Raw genomic sequence first — 22,793 nt, 5'->3', positions numbered from 1 at the left:
GATAGTTTTGTCGGGTAGAATGATACTTTCAGCTGATAGAATGATAGGTATTTTTGGTGTATAAAATGACATTTTTTTTAATAAAAGGATACTTTTACGTGATAAAATGATAATCTAAGCGGATAAAATGACAATAACCTTATAAAAATGATAGTTTAGCTGAAGAAATTGCATATAAGTTGATAAAATGATACTTTAACGTGACAAAATGACATAAAACTGATAAAATGATAGTTTTGCCCGATAGAATGATACTTTCAGCCGATAGAATGATAGTTTTGCCGGGTAGAATGATACTTTCAGCCGATAGAATGATAGGTATTTTTGGTGTATAAAATAACATTTTTGTTTAATAAAATGATACTTTTACCTGATAAAATTATAATCTAAGCGGATAAAATGACAGTAACCTTATAAAAATGATAGTTTAGCTGAAGAAATTGCATATAAGCTGATAAAGTGATACTTTAACGTGACAAAATGACATAAAAATGATAAAATGATAGTTTTGCCGGATAAAATGATACTTTCAGCCGATAGAATGATAGTTTTGCCAGGTAGAATGATACTTTCAGCCGATAGAATGATAGGTATTTTTCGTGTATAAAATGACACTTTTGTTTAATAAAATGATATTTTTACCTGATAAAATGATAATCTAAGCGGATAAAATGACAGTAACCTTATAAAAATGATAGTTTAGCTGAAGAAATTGCATATAAGAATGATACTTTAACGTGACAAAATGACATAAAACTGATAAAATGACAGTTTTGCCGGATAGAATGATACTTTTAGCCGATAGAATGATAGTTTTGCCGGGTAGAATGATACTTTCAGCCGATAGAATGATAGGTATTTTTGGTGTATAAAATGACACTTTTGTTTAATAAAATGATACTTTTACCTAATAAAATGATAATCTAAGCGGATAAAATGACAGTAACCTTATAAAAATGATAGTTTAGCTGAAGAAATTGCATATAAGCTGATAAAATGATACTTTAACGTGACAAAATGACATAAAACTGATAAAATGATAATTTTGCCGGATAGAATGATACTTTCAGCCGATAGAATGATAGTTTTGCCGGGTAGAATGATACTTCAGCCGATAGAATGATAGGTATTTTTTGTGTATAAAATGACATTTTTGTTTAATAAAATGATACTTTTACCTAATAAAATGATAATCTAAGCGGATAAAATAACAGTAACCTTATAAAAATGATAGTTTAGCTGAAGAAATTGTATATAAGCTGATAAAATGATACTTTAACGTGACAAAATGACATAAAACTGATAAAATGAAAGTTTTGCCGGATAGAATGATACTTTCAGCCGATAGAATGATAGTTTTGCCAGGTAGAATGGTACTTTCAGCCGATAGAATGGTAGGTATTTTTGGTGTATAAAATGACACTTTTGTTTAATAAAATGATACTTTTACCTGATAAAATGATAATCTAAGCGGATAAAATGACAGTAACCTTATAAAAATGATAGTTTAGCTGAAGTAATTGCATATAAGCTGATTAAATGATACTTTAACGTGACAAAATGACATAAAACTGATAAAATGATAGTTTTGCCGGATAGAATGATACTTTCAGCCGATAGAATGATAGTTTTGCCGGGTAGAATGATACTTTCAGCCGATAGAATGATGGGTATTTTTGGTGTATAAAATGACATTTTTGTTTAATAAAATGATACTTTTACATGATAAAATAATAATCTAAGCGGATAAAATGACAGTAACCTTAAAAAAATGATAGTTTAGCTGAAGAAATTGCATATAAGCTGATAAAATGATACTTTAACGTGACAAAATTACATAAAACTGATAAAATGATAGTTTTGCTGGATAGAATGATACTTTCAGCCGATAGAATGATAGTTTTGCCGGGTAGAATGATACTTTCAGCCGATAGAATGATAGGTATTTTTGGTGTATAAAATGACATTTTTGTTTAATAAAATGATACTTTTACATGATAAAATGATAATCTAAGCGGATAAAATAACAGTAACCTTATAAAAATAATAGTTTAGCTGAAGAAATTGCATATAAGCTGATAAAATGATACTTTAACGTGACAAAATGACATAAAACTGATAAAATGATAGTTTTGCCGGATAGAATGATACTTTCAGTCGATAGAATGATAGTTTTGCCAGGTAGAATGATACTTTCAGCCGATAGATTTTATCATTTTATCATTTTATCAGTCAGTCAAAAGTATCATTTTATCAACTCAGAGTATCATTCTATCCGGCAAAACTATCATTCTATGCAATAAACCTATCATTTTATCATTTTACGTGATATTTGGCGAAATTCAGAAATTAAATGAGGGAAATGACAGTTTTACCCTCGCGCTTTTTTTATGAAGTAAATCTAAGTTTGAATCTCAAAACTATCATTCTATCGGCTGAAAGTATCATTCTATCCGGCAAAACTATCATTTTATGCTGTAAACCTAACATTTATAAGCTAAAAGTATCATTTTATCAACTCAGAGTATCATTCTATCCGGCAAAACTATCATTCTATGCAATAAACCTATCATTTTATCATTTTATCAGTCGGTCAAAAGTATCATTCTATCCGGAAAAACTATCATTATATGCAATAAACCTAACATATATCATTTTATCAGTCAGTCAAAAGTATCATTTTATCAACTCAGAGTATCATTCTATCCGGCAAAACTATCATTCTATGCAATAAACCTATCATTTTATTATTTTACGTGATATTTGGCGAAATTCAGAAATTAAATGAGGGAAATGACAGTTTTACCCCCGCGCTTTTTTTTATGAAGTAAATCTATGTTTGAATCTCAAAACTATCATTTTATGCAATAAATCTATCATTTTATCATTTTATCATTTTACGTGATATTTGGCAAAATTCAGAAATTAAATGAGGGAAATGACAGTTTTACCCCCGCGCTTTTTTTTATGAAGTAAATCTAAGTTTGAATCTCAACCGCATGATTAGAAATATGTGTAGTCCAGATTTGGTTATAGGGTTATTACGATATTTAGGGGTTATCATATGATCACGACTCTATATATATATATATATATATATATATATATATATATATATATATATATAGGATTGTATATATATATATATATATATATTAAATTATATATATTTGTAACAGTAAAATGGTTCGATCAGTGATTAAACCGGTTCGACTGGTTGAACCATGAACCAGTAACTTCCTTATTTCACTCACCGGTCCGATTTTTAAAACATTAGATTTTTCAGACCTTCAGCTTGAAACTGGAAAATATGAATTGTATTATTATTAGAAGTTAGAGATTATTGAACGAAACACAACAATTATAATCTAGAAGCTTCTAGCACTTTTGTGATACTGGATTTGGCCCTACTCGTCACTATTTTCCTAAACAATGATAATTTAATAATGAAAAAACATATAATGAAAAAACATATGTATGTATAGGCTTGTCAAATCAGGTACCCGATCCTAAATTTTTCAAAATCTAGTACCCGATACCTGATCCGAAAATCCAACCCCGATTTTGGATTTTATTTTATTTATTTTTTATTTATTTTATTTTTTTAAAGAATATTAACTATAAACATTGACAAATACAAACTTATAGTTCGAATTTGATACAAATTTAAAGTAGTACGAATTTAAGGGAAAAAAACTACAACAAATTTTTAGGAAAAAAAAATTCATATGTTATAACATCCCTCATTCATCATAATAAACATCACAATTCATACATTAATCTAAATTATGACTTAATAGTGAAGGATTTTGGGAGTACATTTAGTTATTTAATTTTTTAAATAATAGAATAAATACATAATTTATTAATTTTTTAAAAAAATTAAAAAACGGGTTATTCGGATAATTTGGGTATACTCAATCGGGTATCGAGTTATCTGATACCCGATAATTCAAAAATTCTATACCTGAACCCGATCCCAAAAAATCGGGCATGAGTATCCAATTACCCGATATTTCGGGTTTGGATATCGCATATCCAATTCCCGATATCCATTTTTACAACCCTATGTATGTGTTTGACCTTTCTGTGTGTAATGATGAAAGCTTTTACATTCAATATAAATTAATATTGAATGATGCCAAAAAAAAAATTTATAATTTATATTCAATATAAATTAATGATTCAAAAAAAAAATACATCATTACATTCAGAGATGATGATGTATGTGTTTGACCTTTCTGTGTGTAATGATGTATTTTTTTTTAAATGGAAACATCACTCCTACTTTTTCTCACTCTTATTTTATCCTTTTTTTACGTAATTCACATAATAATACTATCTAAAATCTCGTGTTGTAAAAGAAATGCTCTACTTAGACTGGGACGCATGAATAATTTCTTCTTTTATTGGATAAACCTGGCATTTTCAGTTAAGATGGAGGTGCAAGTACAATTCTACAATCATTTAATTTTTAAAATTTTGGGGGTGACTTGTAATTGTTGTTGAATATTTGATAGCCTAAGTATTTATTTAATTTGAGGAACATGGTTTGAAGACCAACTTAACAAAAGACTGTCAACGTGCCCGTTGATTAATAATTTTATAAGAAACGCACAAAAAAATTAAATAGATATATAGTCCAGTCTTCTAGATGTTTTGATATATACTTCAACCACTTCTTACGCTAATGGGTTTTAAATATTATTTTTATATGTCATTCTTACTATAATGATATAAAAATAACTAATAGAAACCTAAAAATAACATCTGTATACTTAGTTTTGCATTCGTTTTTTTTTATTAAGATCGAGTAATGCATAGATCAAAACTCTCTAACATAGTGGGGTAGTATTTAATTTAATAGGGAGTATAATTTTTACTTCCTCCATCTACAAGAATATACACTCTTTCATTTTAGTTCATCCTACATAAGTATGCACTTTCTAATTTTGGAAACTTTTTTCTCTTTATTGAAGTGAGACTCATTCTCCACTAACTACAATTTAGTTGTTTTTTTTTTCTTTCTATCTCTCTCTTTCTTTATGTACAACTAAAAGTGCATACTCTTGTGGGACGGATGAAGTATTATTTTATATAACTATTATTATAATTATGATGATGATATTATAAATTAATAATTAATTTAATTTTAAAATAATTTAAAATTATGAATCCTACTTAATTATAATTGTAGTTATAATTATAGTATTTAATTATTAGTATTATTATTATACTAATAAGGAGTACTAATTTACTAAATACTTAGTAATTATAAATTATATAATGTTAAATAATAATAACAATTATTTTTATTATTTTATTATAAATTACTCCATCCGTCCTCTAAAAATTGACAAACTTGTGAATGATATGCGTTTTAAATAATGTGCAATTGGTATAGTAAGAAAGAGGAGAAAAATGTAGTAGAAGTAGTGTTAGTGGATTATGAGGTTCACATTATTAGTGGTGTGTAATTTTTTAAAAACTTTCCATATTTAAATATGGTCTAATTTTAAGGGACGACCTAAAATGGTAGAACTAATCTATTTTTTGAGGATTGAAGAGTAAAACAGTCTTATTAAGTACAAATAACTAAGACAGTCTTAATGAAATCTTATAATGATTATTATATTCGATGATAATACTAATAAATAACTATAATCACATCTCTATGTTATTATTATGATGTTATAAACTGATAATTCTTAATCAAATTATTCAAATTGTTCTTATATAATTTTAAAATTATTAGTTATATGATTATTATTAATATTTTATTATTTTATTAATAAAAATTTTAATTATTACTATATTTTTAGTTTAGTGTTTAAATTAAATACTATAAAATAAAATTTTTTGATAATTTTTCAACCACGAAAAAGTAAAATTGTTCAAGCAGTGGCGGACCTATGTTGGATGATAGGGGATCCTTGAACCCCCCATCAATTTGAGGTGTTAGTTATATATATGCATGCAGAATAACATAAATCCATTCGTTATATGAACGGACAAAAATGAAAAGATGAAACTATTATTTTGTTGACGAAAGAAATACTATCAGTTTGGACCCTCAGAGCATCCACAACGGTGGTGGCCCAGCTCGCGTCCGTCCGCGCCGCTGGCACGGACGTGTCTCGCCGCCGCTGCGCTCGCGAGCAGCGTTGTGCCAGCGAGCAGGACACGTGGCGCGCGGCGATTGGGCAACGGCATAGCCGTTGGCTTTGAATTTTTTTTAATTAAAAATTAGTTTTTAATTAAAAAAAACCGATAAAAAATAAAAAAAAAATATCACTTCCCAAAAAAATTATATCCGTTTATTACCGTTTTTACCACTTTTTATTTTTCCCCCCCCCAAAAATACACACTTTCATCTATAAATACCCTCACTTTCACACCCAAAAATTCACATCAAACTACACAATTCCCATCTTCATTCTCCCATATCCATTCTCATCTTCATTCTCCCATATCCATTTTCATCTTCATTCTCTCATACCCTACAACATAACAATGTCAGGCCAAGGCGATGACCACCCGCCCTCTCACGGTTGGAAGCCCGAATGGTTCGGTTCACAACCGTTTCCTAGTCCGGAAACGGAATATTCGGCCCCTCCTCAAACCCAAGTTTCGGGCGTTCCGGGTGGCTACCGACCATACCCAATCGACGACCAAGGTGCCTTCGAAGGGCGATACGGGTGGACAGCGGATCCTAGGCCGACCGCCTCCTCCTACTCGCGGTGTCCGCACATCGTACACTCCGGCAGATATGGATAAATTGTTCAAGGCGTACTTGGAAATCTCCGAGGATGAGGTGGTTGGCACGAACCAATCCGGCGATCACTTTTGGTGGCGCGTCTCTCGCCGATACAATGAAATCGGCTGCCGGGAACGATCGAGCGCAACGAGAGTATGGTGCGCAACTCCATCGGCCGAGCCAACGAAGAAATTGGCAAGTTCAATGGCTATTTCCTCCAGGAGATGCGGAATGTCGGGAGCGACCGGAGCGAGGTCGACATCATCACTGCCGCGCTGAGCACCTACCAATCCACGAATGGCAAGTCGTTCAAGTATCTCAACGTTTGACAAGACACGCGGACGCACCCGAAGTATATGGGAGGCGTAACATCCTCCTCTAGCGGCTCCTCCAAACGGTCAAGGTCGGTATCCCTATCCGACGCCGGCTCCGAAGAAGTGGCTAGCCAACTCGTCGGAGCTAACTTGGGTAGCCCCGACGCCGGACCAAGTGGTTCCCGACGCCGACCGCAAGGAAGGAAGAAGACGGTGGCCGACCGCCGTCGCGCTGCGACTCCATCTTCCCCTGCTTCCGAACTCGCTCCCTATGCGCCACCTCCACCCCCGAACAACTCGCCGTGGATGCTCTTAGGCCAACTCAATATGGCCGATAGGTCAACTATGACCCTCACGCAACTTCAAACGCACGAGACCATGATATTGGGTCTCCAAAAATAATTGGGGTTAGTGCCGCCGGATGAGTAGTCTTCCTCAGGTAATATTAGCCAATAATTATGTAATTTTTAATTTTTAGGAGTTTAATTATGTAATTTTTAATTTTTAGTATTTTAATTATGTAATTTTTAATTTTTAAGATTTTAATTATGTCTTTTTTATTTTATTTGTAATTTGTAATATTATTTAGGTTTTTTAATGAATTTTAGTATTATGGAAATGTTTTTGTTTAATTAAATTTTAAATTAATTGTGCTCGTCCTTGTGGAAGAGCACATCTGTGGGTGTTGTGCTCTTGCTAGAGAGCAGGCAGAAAAAGTGGGCACGGGCTCATAACCGTGCCGCTGGCAAGAGTACGATTGTGGATACTCTCAGTATTAAAATCCTGCGTCCGCCCCTGTGTTAGGTATCATATTCTCAGATTCAGTTTTCTATGAATCATTTCCCTACCAGCTTTATTTCAAACAAACATGGTCATACTACTGTATTTATTATGGCTTAAGATATCTCCTTAAATAAAGTATCACCACATACATAATTTTCCAATTAAGTAACTCGTTAAAAAAGAAATTCCAAAAGAGAGGAAAAACGAAACAGAATGACATAAAATATTTAACATGCTATATTATGTTATACCTATTTTAAAAATCTTTAACAAATAAAAACAATATTTTGGGATGAGATAAAAGTTGGTGGTCGAATTCTTAATAAACCAAAGCATTATTTAAAAAGAGATTTTTACTGAACTGTACCGATATATGGAGTACATCCGTCCCACTACAAGTGATGTGATTTAAATCGGACGTTGTTTTGCAAAAATGATAATAAATAGCTAGAGTAGAGATAAAGTAAAGTAACTAAAATAATAATGTATATACGACTCTCTTCTATATTATTCATTCTCTTACTTTATTTTCTCTTTACTTTAACTATTTATTATCATCTTAGCAAAACAACGGCCAGAAAGAAACGCTTCACTTGTAGTGGGACAGAGTTATATCTGATATGTATATTTACTAGGGTTGTCAAATCGTGTTGGTTGGGTCGTTATCGTGTCGACCCATTATTGACCCAACCCAATAAGGTCAAAACTCAACCCAACCCGAAATCATCAGGTTCTTATCGTGTCCCAACCCAACGGATTCATGTCGGATTCGTGCGTGTTATCGTGTACCAAAAAAAAATCAACCCTCTGTTAATGATAGTCAGTTAGCTTGGCACGACACGATAACGACTAAAACATGATGTTATTATACGATTTAAACATGATATTATACGATAAAATAAAAAATTACCAAATTAAAATAATTATTTTCTTAATCAAAATAATAAAATTAAATTATAGTAATATTAAATCTAAATAATAAAATTAAATAATAAAAAAATTAATTTTTAATAAAATCTAAGAATAAAATTTTCTTAAAATTCATAAAAATTAATTAATTTTTTAATTAATAAAAATAAAGTATAGTATTTATTAATTAATTAAAGTATAATATTTTTTTAATTAATTAAAATTAAAGTATAATATTTTTTAATCAACAAAAATAACTAAAATTAAAGTTTAATCATTTTTTAATTAATAAAAAGTAATTATGTTTTTCTTAACGTATAACACTAACCCGACCCGACCCGACCCAACCTGTTATCTTCGGGTTCTTATTGGGACGACCCTATAAGGACCCAAATCCTAAACGTGCGTGTCCGTGTCGTGTAAACTTTGTGCGGGTCTGTGTCGTATGAAAAATTGACAGTCCTGATATTTACTTCGGTATTTTATTATCCTTCGCATATGCAATTATTCGATATTTTATTTCAGGGGTGTGCTATATTGCTAACTCACTCTTAAATTGCTAACTACAACTAAATGATATGTATTAGAGAATTAGCAATAGAGGGCCGATGGGAGGGCCTTCCCCATCGGCCTCCATCGCCCCACCATAGCAGGAAGAGGGCCGATCAACCGCCCCCTCCAATGGGTCGATACATCGGCCATGGCCGATGAAATGAGGCGATGATCGGCCATCCATTGTGGAGGATGGGCCGATCATCGGCCTTCCCCCTTTTTTGTTTTTATTTTTATTCTTATTCCATTTTTTTCACTATAAATGCCACATCACATTCTTTACATTTCACACACCAACATCTTATATTCTCTCGTTCTATTTCAATACACTTTCTCTCTCTATGTCTTCCGGTAGCGATTCCGAAGACGAAGTCATAAACCGAGTGGTGCAGCGAGTGCTTGCAAGGGCAGCACGGCGTCGTGAAGAAGCGAACCGGGAGGCGATTCCAAGGCCGATCCGTCGTCGTCAATCGATTGACCGTGACCACATTGAGGCTCACAACTGGCTGTACGACGATTACTTTGTCGAGGACCCATGGTGGGGCCCGAGGGTTTTCCGTCGACGTTTCCGAATGCGGAAAGAGCTATTCTTGCGCATCGTTAACGGGTTGTCGGCGCGTTACTGGATTTCCAACAGCGTTGGGACGCCGCCGGAAAGCCTGGACTGTCTCCACTGCAAAAGTGCACAACTGCAATTAGGCAGTTGGCATACGGAGGATGTGCCGACATGTTCGACGAATATCTTCACGTCGCCGACACAACTGGACCGATTGTCTGAAGAAGTTTTGTAAAGGCGTGATTCAGACTTTCGGCCCCACCTATCTGCGGAAGCCGACCGCACAAGATTGCCAGTTCCTGCTTGATTTGCACGGGAGGGTGCACGACTTCCTGGTATGCTGGGAAGCATAGATTGTATGCATTGGCAGTGGAAGAATTGTCCAACCGCTTGGAGAGGCTAATTTACGACCGGGTTCTAGGGCACACACCCAACCATCATTCTGGAAGTTGTTGCCGACCAGCGCCTATGGATTTGCCATGCGTACTTTGGTGTGGCCGGGTCGAACAACGACCTAATTGTCCTGCAGTCCTCGCCTCCGTTCAACGACCAGTGCCAGGGAATAGGCCCCTTGGTTGACTTCACCACCAACGGCAACCAGTATCATATGGGGTATTACTTGGCGGACGACGTATACCCAACTTGGCAGACGACAACTGAGCCGAAAAGGACTTATTTTTCCCAACGGTAAGAGGCGGCGCTAAAGGATGTGGAACAAGCTTTCGGTGTGCTCCAATCGCGTTTTGCATTGGTCAAAGGTCCGGCGCGGTTCTTCTATCCAGGTGATATCACTGATATCATCTACGCCGCTATCGTATTGCATAACATGATAGTGGAGAATGAAGGTGAAGATGTCGGCGACGTCCCCGTCGAACACATTGTCGGCCCAAGCCACGATATAGCTAGCGAGTCCCACCGGCAGGGTGTCCCTCACAGATACACCGAGCGTCTTTGGGCATTTGTTGATATGCGCCAAAAAGAAGCCTACAATCGTCTACATCACGATATGATTCAAGAAATTTGGGCACAGAGGCATATGCACTGATGCTTTATTTTTAGTTTTAGTTTTATGTAAAATTGCATCTTGTTGTATTCTTTTTTCCAATGTTGTAATACAACGAAGATTTGGGGCGTATTAATATTTTTGGCATTTAAATCTATTTAATTAGATAACATATTAAATATAGAAGTGCTAAAAAATTAAAACAAATAGTGATGTGGAAATGAAATGGAATGGGAGGGTCCTTCCCTTGCAGGGAGATAGGCCCTTTGGCCAAATGCTGATGTGGAATGGGAGGCCCCTATGAGAGGGCTTCCATTGTGAGTGCTCTTAGATCATTAAATCAAGCTATATGAACATTCATCCACGAATATCAATACGAAGCACAAAAAATGTCAATTAGGGGTGTTAGTGTCAATTACCAAAAAATTAGTTATAACAAACTTTTAAAAAATATCTCAAAACGTTAAAATGATTATAACTATCTCAATTTATATTATTTTTTTACACAAAATATATCAAATTAAAGATAATTTTATAAAGATTCCAACGAGATCTCACTTGCATATGTTTCGATGTCAAAATTTGAAAACAATTATTGAATTTTCGTAAATATCAACTACCAGTTTAATGTCAATATAGCTACTATAATATGTCAATATAATACCTATACAATGTCAATGTTAAATTGTGTTGACATTCAATTAATCATATTGATATGTTTAGTACACTACACTGACAATTTGATTCAAAACCCTAATTTGGTAGTTTTCTTATATTTTCAAATTTAATTTATAATAAAATAAAATTACGCATGGCAATTTATGGCCCACTAGATCTCTACAAATTTAATGATTTAAAATTAATTGTAGTTAGCAATTAAATACTCTATCTATCCCTAAAAATTTGTCACTAATTTCCATTTTTGTCCGTCCCTAAAAATTTGTCACCTTTCACTTTTACCATTTTTGGTAGTGGACCCTATATTCCACTGACTCATTCACACTCACATTTTATTATAAAACTAATATAAAAATGTAGGACCCACATGCCACCAATTTTTTCAAACCACTTTCTATTACATTTCTTAAAACCCGTGCCGGGTCAAATAGTGACGAATTATTAGGGACGGGGGAGTATAAAGTTAGCAATTGATCACCTGCTTTTATTTTATATATAAAAGCATTGGGGTATGATCAATTGCTAACTCATCCCTTAATTGCTAACTACAATTAATCTAAGACCATAGAAGTTTGGAGATCTAGTGGTCTATAAATTACCATGTGTAATTGCTTTTTTTATTTTTTAATATTGAAAAAATAAGAATAACTACCCAATTTTAGTGTTGAGAAACATTCTGTCAATATGGTGTATTAAATATGTCAACACGAATACATGAAAACGTAAATACAGTTTCATATTGACATTATCCATGCATTATATTGACATATTTTGCAAGTTGTATTGACGTAATCTGCTGCACGAATTATATGAAAATTCACAAAAATATTACTCCATCCGTCCCTCTGTAGTTGAGTCGTATTCCTTTTCTGGTTGTCCCACTGTAGCTGAGTCATTTCTTATTTTGGTAAAAAGCACAAACTTTACACTCTCTTATTTTATTATCTATTCATCTCTCTACCATTTTCCTTTCCTACTTTATTCTTCCATCACTTAACTCACTTTTAACACAATTTTTTAAATCCTGAGCTGAAAAAGAAGCGTCTCTACTACAGAGGGACGGAGGGAGTACGTAATTTGGACATTGAAACATATGCATGTAGGATTTCGTTGGAATCCTTATAAAATTATCTTTAATTTGATATATGTTGTGTAAAAATATAATTTAAATCGAGATAGTTATATGCATTTAAAGTTTTGAGATATTTTTTAAAAATTATTTATAACTAACTTTTTGTTTAATACCCTTAATTGACATTTTATATACATGTATTGATATTCGTAACTTAATATTCGTGTGCCTTAATGATCCAATGTCTATCAATCCGTTATAGTTAGCAATTTAAGGGTAAGATAGCAATATAACACGCCCCTAAAAGCATTTTAGTTAACATCTTAGTAAAGCGATACAGTTATTGAATTACATCCGATCAAATCTCCAAATAATACAGTCTTTTATAAACTCCTCTTAAGGATGTTACTATTAAAAAATGATTTTACCATCAGATATACATAAATGCCCAAAAAATATAAATAAATCTTATTTTTAGAAAATATTATCTAAATTTAATCTTATTACTACTATTTCTACTACTAACCTATCAACAATACTATTACCCTTTTGTCTATTTCCCATTCAGAAATTCTCATCAGAAAAATGTCAAAAATCACAAAAGCAGATCCAAAACATGTTTATCTTAAAAGTGAAGTCCAAATTTGTTTTACTATTTTAATTTATTTTTTGGCAGAAAACGATCGATCTATTATTCAAATTCCGAATTAAGTTAGTGTTAGACAGGGACAAAATATAGAAGCTGTACATACAGAATAAGTTATCAAAATACAAAAAGTCATAAATATAATTAGTTATTAATAATGAAAGTATATAATTAATAGGTGATCGAAATAAAAAAAATTGAAAAAAATGACGCCGACGGCCAACCAGAACAGACTCACAGACTTTTCTTTTTCTAGAGACAACAAACAAATAACACCACCACCATCTCTCTCTCTCTACACCACATTTCCAAGCTAAAAGTCACAACATTTTTCGGCTCCTGATCTCTGTATTGCTTCTTCTGATTGAGGTGTTTTCTATCTTTTTCTTTCTTTCTTGAGTTTGAGGCTGTGAAGGAAGGATTTGAGCTGAAAAAGGTGAATGTTTGTGTAGAAATCTGCTCTTGCTTTAGATCTTTTCTCGTGTTTGAATCAGTGTTTGCTAGTGATTTATATTTAAGTGTTTAATTTATGCAGATTCTATGTTATTATGTCTAACTGCACATTGTACTTATAAATTCATTTATGGTAGAATTAATTGAAAACTGAGATATACTTAAATGAAGTAAGCAGTTATAATATATTAGTTCATTTAATCCATGTTTGTAGAATTTGGAGACACAATGTCACGAGGTGGTACACAGAGCAGTATAAGAAAAACTCTCGGTGCTCTCAAGGACTCCACGACTGTTAGTTTGGCGAAAATAAACAGCGATTACAAGGTATTATTTAGGTTCTTTTGTGTAATCAAAAGTTCCATTCTGTTGTGATTGCTAAAGATTCTGATTCATCCCTGTTTTACAGGAGTTGGACATTGCCATTGTTAAGGCAACAAACCATGTTGAACGCCCTGCAAAAGAGAGGCATATTAAAGGTTGTTATTCATAAAATATTTAATATACTTTTATTTATTGCGTTTTATTAGATTCCGAGTTTGAAGGTGACATCTTTAACTGTATCTGCAATCTGACTTCCAGCCGTCTTTGCTGCTGTATCGGCCACCAGGCCTCGAGCTGATGTCGCCTATTGTATACATGCCCTTGCAAGAAGACTGGCAAAGACTCATAATTGGGCGGTATGTGATCATGACTATGTCGATCATTGCATGATAATGATTTCATGGATAGTTCTGGGTATCTTTTAATTACATCCCTTTCTTGAGCCTTCCATATCAGCCCTTTTATTTTTAAAAATGTCAAAAGATTTCTATCATCAACTGGTTCAAGACTGGATCTGCACACCTCTCCTAATCGAATCCATAAATGACTTGTCTTTGTTCTCCGACTGATTCAAATATCAAGCGCCTATATAGTGATGTCAAATTCTGCAAATAGATGCTTTAGTTATGTGAATTTTCGTGCATTAAATACATATTTTGGTATTAGAGATGCTGCTTACATCATGAAAACATCGTGATGCTTGTCTTTGTTATAAGAATGTACTGCCTAGTTCTGATACATGTATATTTCTATTTTCAAACTGCATAGGTTGCCTTGAAGACTCTAATTGTTATACATCGTGCGTTAAGAGAGGTGGACCCGACATTCCAGGATGAAATCATTAATTATGGTAGGAGCAGAGGTCATATGCTTAACTTAGCCCACTTCAAGGATGACTCCAGCCCTAATGGTATGGATTCATTTTCTTTTTAGCATTATAGAAAAGTTAAGAGAATAGGCTTCTTCATACTAAATTGCACTTTGATCTTTTGAGCAGCTTGGGATTATTCTGCTTGGGTACGCTGTTATGCTCTATTTTTGGAGGAGAGGATGGAATGTTACCGAGTATTAAAATACGACATAGAAACAGACCGTCCGGTGGGTTTTTCTAGTAAACATACATTTATTTTGTTTTTGTCCAAATAATTTATTTTCTTCCTTCACATACTGATGAAACTCTATTTCGTCATGGTCTAAGTGTTGAGTTTTGTATCATTAACTGCAGAATTTTCGTAAATAGATAGATTTCGTTGATGTTCTACCTTTTTAATATATTTCATCGAATTGCAGAGAACAAAAGATCTCGACACTCCGGACCTACTTGAGCATTTACCAGCTCTGCAGCAACTTCTTCATCGTGTGATTGGCTGTCAGGTAGATCCATAGTTAATCAGTTCAATGATGGTAGATCACTTGTAAACATTATTCATATCGATTTTCAAATTGGTTCTGTTGCATGTGGAATAAAATAATGACGTCCTCGTTTAGCCTTTCCGTTCCTTAATAACTTGAAGTGCGACATTTTCAAAATGCAGCCACAAGGAGCAGCTCTTCATAATTTCATCATTCAATTAGCGCTTTCCATGGTGAGTACCAGTTATACTCTTGCCACCAATAAAATTTGGTTTATACAGACTGTCTATAATCCTCTACCTATATTTTTCTTGCTCTCGTAGGTTGCTTCAGAAAGCATAAAAATTTACAGTGCAATAAGTGATGGTATAGTTAACTTGGTTGACAAGGTAACAAAAAAGACTTCTTACTACAAATATCTCCGACTTTGTTGCCAACATACTTACGACCTTCATTTCCGACAGTTCTTCGAGATGCAAAGGCACGACGCTCTTAAAGCCTTGGATATATATCGAAGGGCTGGAAATCAGGTACAGCCTTCAAACAGTTATGTATCATGCAGCATTAAAAAAGCAAGACTTTGTCCCAAATTAACTGTGTTGCAATGCGACTTTTCTAGGCGGAGAGATTGTCAGAATTCTATGAAATATGTAAAAATCTTGATGTTGGGAGTGGAGAGCGATTTATCAAGATTGAACAGGTTTGCCCTCTGAATGCTATTTTACCAACTGCATCACTTCTATTAGCTGTCGATATGTGTCTCATGTCGTTATTCTGGTGATGAATGATAAAGCCACCAGCATCATTTCTGCAAACTATGGAAGAGTATGTTCGAGAAGCACCACGCGCTTCCACTGTCCGCAAAGATCTGGTACTGATCTTCAGAATTCTCCAAAACATATATAGGCATTTCTATATATAGTATCATATATGTTCACATGAAACAGGGTGACGATAAGCCTAAGGCAATTTTGGCTATTGAGTACAAAACGAGTTCAGAGGTAAAAGACGAGCATCTGCAGTCGCCACCTCCAGCTGAACCAGAACCAGAACCAGAACCAGTCAAAGTGGAGGCTCCAGCTTCTGAACCACCGCCCGATTTGCTGGTGATTATTCAGTATACTTTATGCATGGAAATACTGGTTCATTCAGCTTTCCTGTCTCAATATTTCCAGCATTTAAGTGAGTGACTGTATGCATCGTTTGTTATGTAGGGCCTGAACGAGCCAGCTCCTGCTGCAACTGAGCTGGATGAGAGAAATTCTCTGGCTTTGGCCATTGTTACTACTGGTAAGTTTTCCTCAAGCCGGGTTTAGCTGTGTCGGGCTTTGTCTTTGCTGCAAGTATTGAAGGAAAGGGTTTATTGATGGAAATAACATACGTATGTTTAGTCGAGTTTTGAATTTTCACGACTTCTGCAACCTTGCAACATAACACCACCTTGCAATTTTTTGCAAGGCTTAGTTGCTAAAAGATTCACGAATTTTGATCTGATTTTAGTTTCCAACAGATTTAAAAAAAAGTTGTTGCTATAGTTTTCAAATTGAGTAAAATAGGCATGCTAATTTTTTTCTAACGACTGAAAAAGTGATGTGGCATGAGCGTTTACAATGATATGACTCAAGGAATGACATACGCCCTACAAATCACAATGGTTTTATTATATCTACAAATTTATAAAACATTCAGAACCCGAAATTAGGTCCACCTACACTGGACTAGCCCTAAGTTTTCGGATATGGTTTGCAATGCCGTCTTTGTAACTGCTCGTTTTCTTGCCAATACACGTGTTTCAGAACAACCAGCCTCAACCGGACCAAACCTCTCAAATGGAGTATCAGGCTGGGAGCTAGCACTTGTTACAGCACCAAGCTCCAATGATACTGCTGCTGCAACGAGCAAACTGGTATGTTTCTCGTCAGCGATTTTTCATCTACCTTTTAAAGCATTCTTCACTGACCAAATGAACCCTTTGTTTGAAAAGGCTGGAGGGCTGGACATGCTCACGCTAGACAGTCTATATGACGACGCAATCAGACAAAACAACCAGAGTCGCCAGGCAGCGAGCTACAACCCGTGGGAGCAAGGCACGATGGGGAACTCCAAGATGGCACACGACCCATTCTATGCGTCCAATGAAGTGGCTGCACCAACAAACGTACAGATGTCAAACCAGCCGAATCCGTTCATGTTCCAGCCGCAGCAGCAGATGATGATGATGGGGCCGCATCAACCCTTGAACCCGTACATGACCGGGGTCCAGCCCCACCCTTATGGCACAGGTATGCCGGCTCAAGCATACAATCCTTATTCAGGCCTCATTTGAAAAAAAAAACTATCATATTCATTTGTTGGAAATACTAGGATTATAAGATGGTTAGCTCTCTTGATTATTATTATTATAATATGTATTGGAGATAGATATGGTTGTTTGTATCATATGTTGTGCGGGTGAAATAGTTTAGATCAAAATTCATTCTTGAACAATCAAGTAAGTATATAATCATTTTGTATTCTTTAGAGTTGCATAAAATTTATAGACCGTGTTGGTCGGGAGGAATGTATTTGTTGCTGATGGAAGTTGATTGGAGCAGTTGATTTTTTTTTTGTTTATCTCGTTGATAATTCAATATTAGACTAAAGTGCTTAGAATTGGAGGAGTTGAGACAAGTTGGCAGTCAATTACTCCTTCCGTCCGCCATTTATAGTCTCGTTTTGATTCGGCATTAGTTTTAAGAAATTATTTGACATTGTGAAGAAAAATAGAAAAATGAGTTAGTGCAACGTAGACCCCATTTTAATATATTGGTTTTATAATAGAATGTGAGAGTAATGATTTAGTTGAATGGTGGTCCACTAATCTAAAACGGAATAAAGTAAATTGGACTATAAATCACGGACAATCTAAAATAGTAAAATGAGACTATGAATTGCGGGTGGGGGAAGTATAATTCTGGGCCCGTAGGCTAGCTCATTGCCTATTGCCAAACTCATTTGGGCCAGAATTCTGCAGGCCAATACGTTTATTTGGTTGGGCCTGTTTGATGGTCTATTTTTCCCCTCAATTTTAATTGGGCCCACGGGAGCAAATAATCGATCAGAATAAAGCTCATTATTTATATTAATCCATTATACACTTATTGTGAGTTATAGTCATTTTATTTAATTAAATTTGTCCTAGTAACACCATTATCTGAGATCATCATTGGAGGACAATTTTTTAATTTAAAAAAGAAGAAAATATTATATAAAAAAGAAGAAAATGATATACTAATTTTTACTGATATTGTGAATCGATTAACTGTGTAACTGATGCTACCACTTCATGAGATTAAATTCATGTCCATACAATAATAAATTTCCCAATTTAGCGTAGCTTTATTATAAATAGAAATCGAGAGAGGAGAGAGAAATTGAAAACCTATCTGTGGATATTGCTTTATGGTTCAGGAATCAGATCATCGCGATTGATCTGATCTGATTCGATTCGTTTCGATTCGTTTTTTCTGGAAATAATTTGCAAATTCTGCATGAGAAAATTGGAGGTAGAGGTACTGGAGACATAGTAGAGATAGAAATTTTCTTTTCTGGTAGCGAAACATGTCTGCCGTAGTGTGCGGAAAGAGATCGAACATCTTTGAGGAATCGCCGTCGTCGCCGCCTGTCACCAAAAGGATCCGCTGCTCATCGTCGTCGTCGCCCGGCCGTACTTTTTCTCCGCCGAGGACCACCGCCGCTTCTTCTAATCATATCTCCTCCATCGATCATCTAGTCTCCCTCTTTCCTGATATGGACAGACAGGTTATTGTTTCTCAATTTCTTCTTAAATTGATGTCACGCTCGCGGCGCCAGACGTGTTCTTCCAGCTTCTTTTTTTTTTATTGGGGGAAAGCTGTGGTGAAATTTTGATCTTTATTCTTTCGTGTGAATCTATTGGATATTAAATTAGTAGACTTGTGCGTTCTATATGAATTTGGAATTCGTATTATGGGCTTTATTACTCTAAATATTGAAAATGAAATGTTATTTAGGCTGGTGTGAGTCTGCAGTCTTGTTCATATAATATATGGTTGCTTCTGAGTTTTGTTAATGTCATTTTTGAGAAACTATACTATCATCAAATTGAATGGCCTTGCACCATTAATTCCCTTTTCATGGTCAAATTATGATTATCTGATGTTATGAAATGGGGGGATACGTCCTCAGGAAATATTTCATGTTACGTTCTTACCCTGCAAAATGTTAAGTGGATATGCAGATTAACTTGCTGCTATTCTACACACCACACTTGCAATTTGCAAACGTTTTGAAGTAGCTAGTTTGAAAGGATTTTGTGCTGGATTTTGATAATTTCCGGGCTTTCAGGGAACTTTCTTTATATAAATCCATCATTATTTCTTCGGCTAATGACTTTATCCAATATATGTTGATATTTTCTTGTTTTTTAATCTTTCTTTAGCTTATGACTTTCACCAATGTATGTGATGCTTTCTTATTTTTTATGCCCAATGCTATGCTTAATGCCCATTACATGTTTAGTTGAATCATAATATAGTAACTTTAATGCCTCAAAATATGGTATGACTGTATGAGAATTTGCTTTTTTTGTTCTGTGTGAGTGGATTAGGGTCTCATTAGGTTCTGATTTACTCTATGAATGGAAGTACTGCTTAGCCATAATCTGATATACATTATTCTTATTTCTTCTGCTTGAATGTTAAAACTTATTAACTCGTTGTGAATGATTTCGGCTTCTAGTTTTTGGAAAAGGCCTTTGAAGAGTCTGGTGATGATTTGGATCTGGCTATCAAAAGATTAAATGATCTTCGATTGAGTGTTGCCGCAAATTCATCAGATCTTACCCAGGATATTAACACTCAGTTTTTGGCTAAAGGTGTTTTTTCTCAATTTTTGTGCTTTGTTTGGTAACTTATGCTTCATATATTTCTATATAATTTCTGAAATAACACTTTTCTAATTCTTGTAAAATCATTGGTATATGCTACCAATTATTGGATGTTAAATTTATGAATATGTTTAGGCTCTAGCCTACTGAGTGAATCGTCACTGGTTCTCTATGTATCCATAAGTTCTTCTGCCATTTCCGAATTTTGTACGGCATGATGGCACATAATCTTGGCATGGCCTACCTCATTTTAATCCACTCTGGTTCTGGTTTATTTTGTTTCTAGCTTACGCATGAAGCTTCTTCTCCTGGAGTCGCCTGGATCTGTTCTGGTGGCCCTTTTTGCACTGGACAGAAACACTGGACTTGCATATGATTTTCGACATCTTAGTGTTTAACTTTTCCCAGTTTGTACTTTATCATGAATAAGTCTATTTCGTATTCATGTACAGTGGTGAATGATGGAGGGGCCACTTCAGGAGAGGAACCACCTGGTGCAAACAATCTCCCTGTAAATGGAGCAGAGTGGGTGGAGCTATTGGTTAGAGAAGTCTTGACTGCAGCCAGTGTAGAGGATGCTAAGGCACGTTTGTCCCAAGCACTTGAGGCGTTGGAGAAGTCTATTTATGCGAATGCTACTGCAGAGACTGCAAAAAGCTTCCAGAAGGTGTGTGCTTATACCTATCTCTAGAAGATATATGACACATTCGTAAAGTAAATTATTTTTAAGGAATCTCATCTAAATACTTAAGGTAGTCGAAATGAGTATCAGCATGACTTAATATTTGGAAAATGATTATATACTTGAATTTACACTATTGTAATGCTTTTTAGGAGAACATAGTGCTGAAGCAGCAACTAGAAGCACTCCTACAGGAAAATACTATTTTGAAGCGAGCAGTTTCTATACAACATGAACGACAGAAGGAATTTGAGGAAACGGGCCATGAGTTGCATCAGCTGAAGCAGCTAGTGTCTCAATACCAGGAGCAACTACGGACTCTCGAGGTCAGTTTTACGGTGTCATAAGCATGTTGATAGTTTGATTGGCTAGTGAAACTACATTATTGTTCTCCTTGCTATAATCAGGCTATATGCAAATGAACAAGATATTCATTTCAAATTCACTACATAATTAAGAGGTTGAGACCATCCACCATGCATGTGCAATATTCCAATATACTGGGTACTATTAAGGTTTTGTACTTAAGTACCAAGCTCATGCCGGACCCCCAAAAGAATGCTGATGATAGAATCTAGAAAAAATGTGGTGTTTTTAGGCATTTGGTTATCTGTATGGATCATCTTAATAGTATGGATTTTTATGGAAAGAAGGTTCAGTATATGATTCATTCATATGTTTTCTCCAGGTCAACAATTATGCCCTTACAATGCATCTCAAGCAGGCCCAACAAAGCGGTTCACTCCCTGGACGTTTTCATCCCGATGTATTTTAGTTATTCGGTTACGAGTGCTGTACTAGAATCAGGATCAAGCTAGATTCCTGGCCCTAGTTGGTATGTGTAGTTTTTACGAGTGAGATCACATTATTATACGCGCTGGTTTGTGATACCCGTCGCTACTGACATCTTAACAATCCCTGTTATAGTTATTAAAGTTAATTAATTGCTCCTTTTGGCTTTATTTCTTCCCCTTCACCCCTCACCCTTATTATTGCACAGCATATTTATCATTAAAGCAGCATTCATCGAGCTTGAATATTCTCTCTTTGATTGATGTTAGCATCATCTCATGTCAATTTGCTTCCATTAGACTATCCACAATGGCGCCTAGCGCACCGCCTAGCCGAGCGCCGGCGCTAGGCGGTCGCTAGGCGGTCGCTAGGCGAACCATTGCAGCTTCCGAAAATCGCCGAGCGGTTTTTCGGAATTAAAAATCGCCTAGCGCTAGGCGGTCGACGGGCGCTGGGCGATGCGCTGGGCGATCCGCTTGGCGCCATTGCAGCGTCGGGATCGCCCAGCGCATCGCCCAGCGGTTTTTTTGTTTTTTTTTTTAATTTTCGAGACAGTACATATACGCGATTTGCACTTCATTTTCATTCGCACCACTTGTATTAACGAGTACTCTCTCTATCTTAATTTCTATAAAAGATCAACACCGAGAAATGAGTAACGCGGGAGATGGTAGTGGAGGTAGTGGGGGGGACGCTGAGGAGTACGAACGTCGAATGGCCGAAGCGTTTGAGGCATATACCAACCGTGGGATAGACCAATGGATGCAAAGAGCCTTGCAGCCGGCGGTACCTCGACCTCGGTCAGTTGTCCATCGCCGACAAGCGATTGATCGTGATCACGTAGCTGCACATCAGCGCCTATACGAAGACTACTTCGCAGAGGAGCAGCGGTTCAACGCCAACATTTTCAGGCGACGTTTTAGGATGAGCAGAGCCATGTTTATGCGTATTGTTAACGCCTTGGAGCAGCGATATCTATATTTCCGCTTCAGGCACGATGCTGCTGGCAAACC

The 22,793-nt window shown here is 35.3% G+C and overlaps 2 protein-coding genes across 2 annotated transcripts; both read left to right on the top strand.

Annotated features, from left to right (window-relative positions):
* Positions 1 to 13,494: 13,494 nt before the first annotated feature.
* On the top strand, positions 13,495 to 18,013 carry LOC121804906 (putative clathrin assembly protein At5g35200). The gene is made up of 16 exons (XM_042204612.1): positions 13,495 to 13,706; positions 13,938 to 14,050; positions 14,133 to 14,202; positions 14,306 to 14,403; positions 14,816 to 14,957; positions 15,045 to 15,145; positions 15,338 to 15,421; positions 15,583 to 15,633; positions 15,724 to 15,789; positions 15,865 to 15,930; positions 16,020 to 16,100; positions 16,194 to 16,271; positions 16,348 to 16,506; positions 16,615 to 16,690; positions 17,197 to 17,306; positions 17,385 to 18,013. The coding sequence occupies exons 2-16, from the start codon at positions 13,952 to 13,954 to the stop codon at positions 17,724 to 17,726; spliced, it is 1,623 nt and encodes a 540-aa protein (XP_042060546.1). The 5' UTR covers positions 13,495 to 13,706; positions 13,938 to 13,951; the 3' UTR covers positions 17,727 to 18,013.
* A 771-nt stretch (positions 18,014 to 18,784) lies between these two features.
* Positions 18,785 to 21,950, top strand: LOC121805869. Its single transcript, XM_042205894.1, has 5 exons — positions 18,785 to 19,201; positions 20,159 to 20,294; positions 20,759 to 20,973; positions 21,141 to 21,314; positions 21,677 to 21,950. The coding sequence occupies exons 1-5, from the start codon at positions 19,001 to 19,003 to the stop codon at positions 21,761 to 21,763; spliced, it is 813 nt and encodes a 270-aa protein (XP_042061828.1). The 5' UTR covers positions 18,785 to 19,000; the 3' UTR covers positions 21,764 to 21,950.
* The last annotated feature ends 843 nt before the right edge of the window (positions 21,951 to 22,793 follow it).

The sequence above is a fragment of the Salvia splendens genome, chromosome 5, assembly GCF_004379255.2.
Source record: "Salvia splendens isolate huo1 chromosome 5, SspV2, whole genome shotgun sequence".
Taxonomy (NCBI): domain Eukaryota; kingdom Viridiplantae; phylum Streptophyta; class Magnoliopsida; order Lamiales; family Lamiaceae; genus Salvia; species Salvia splendens.
Note: the sequence above shows the minus strand (reverse complement) of the source record. Positions and strands in the feature narration are given on the sequence as shown.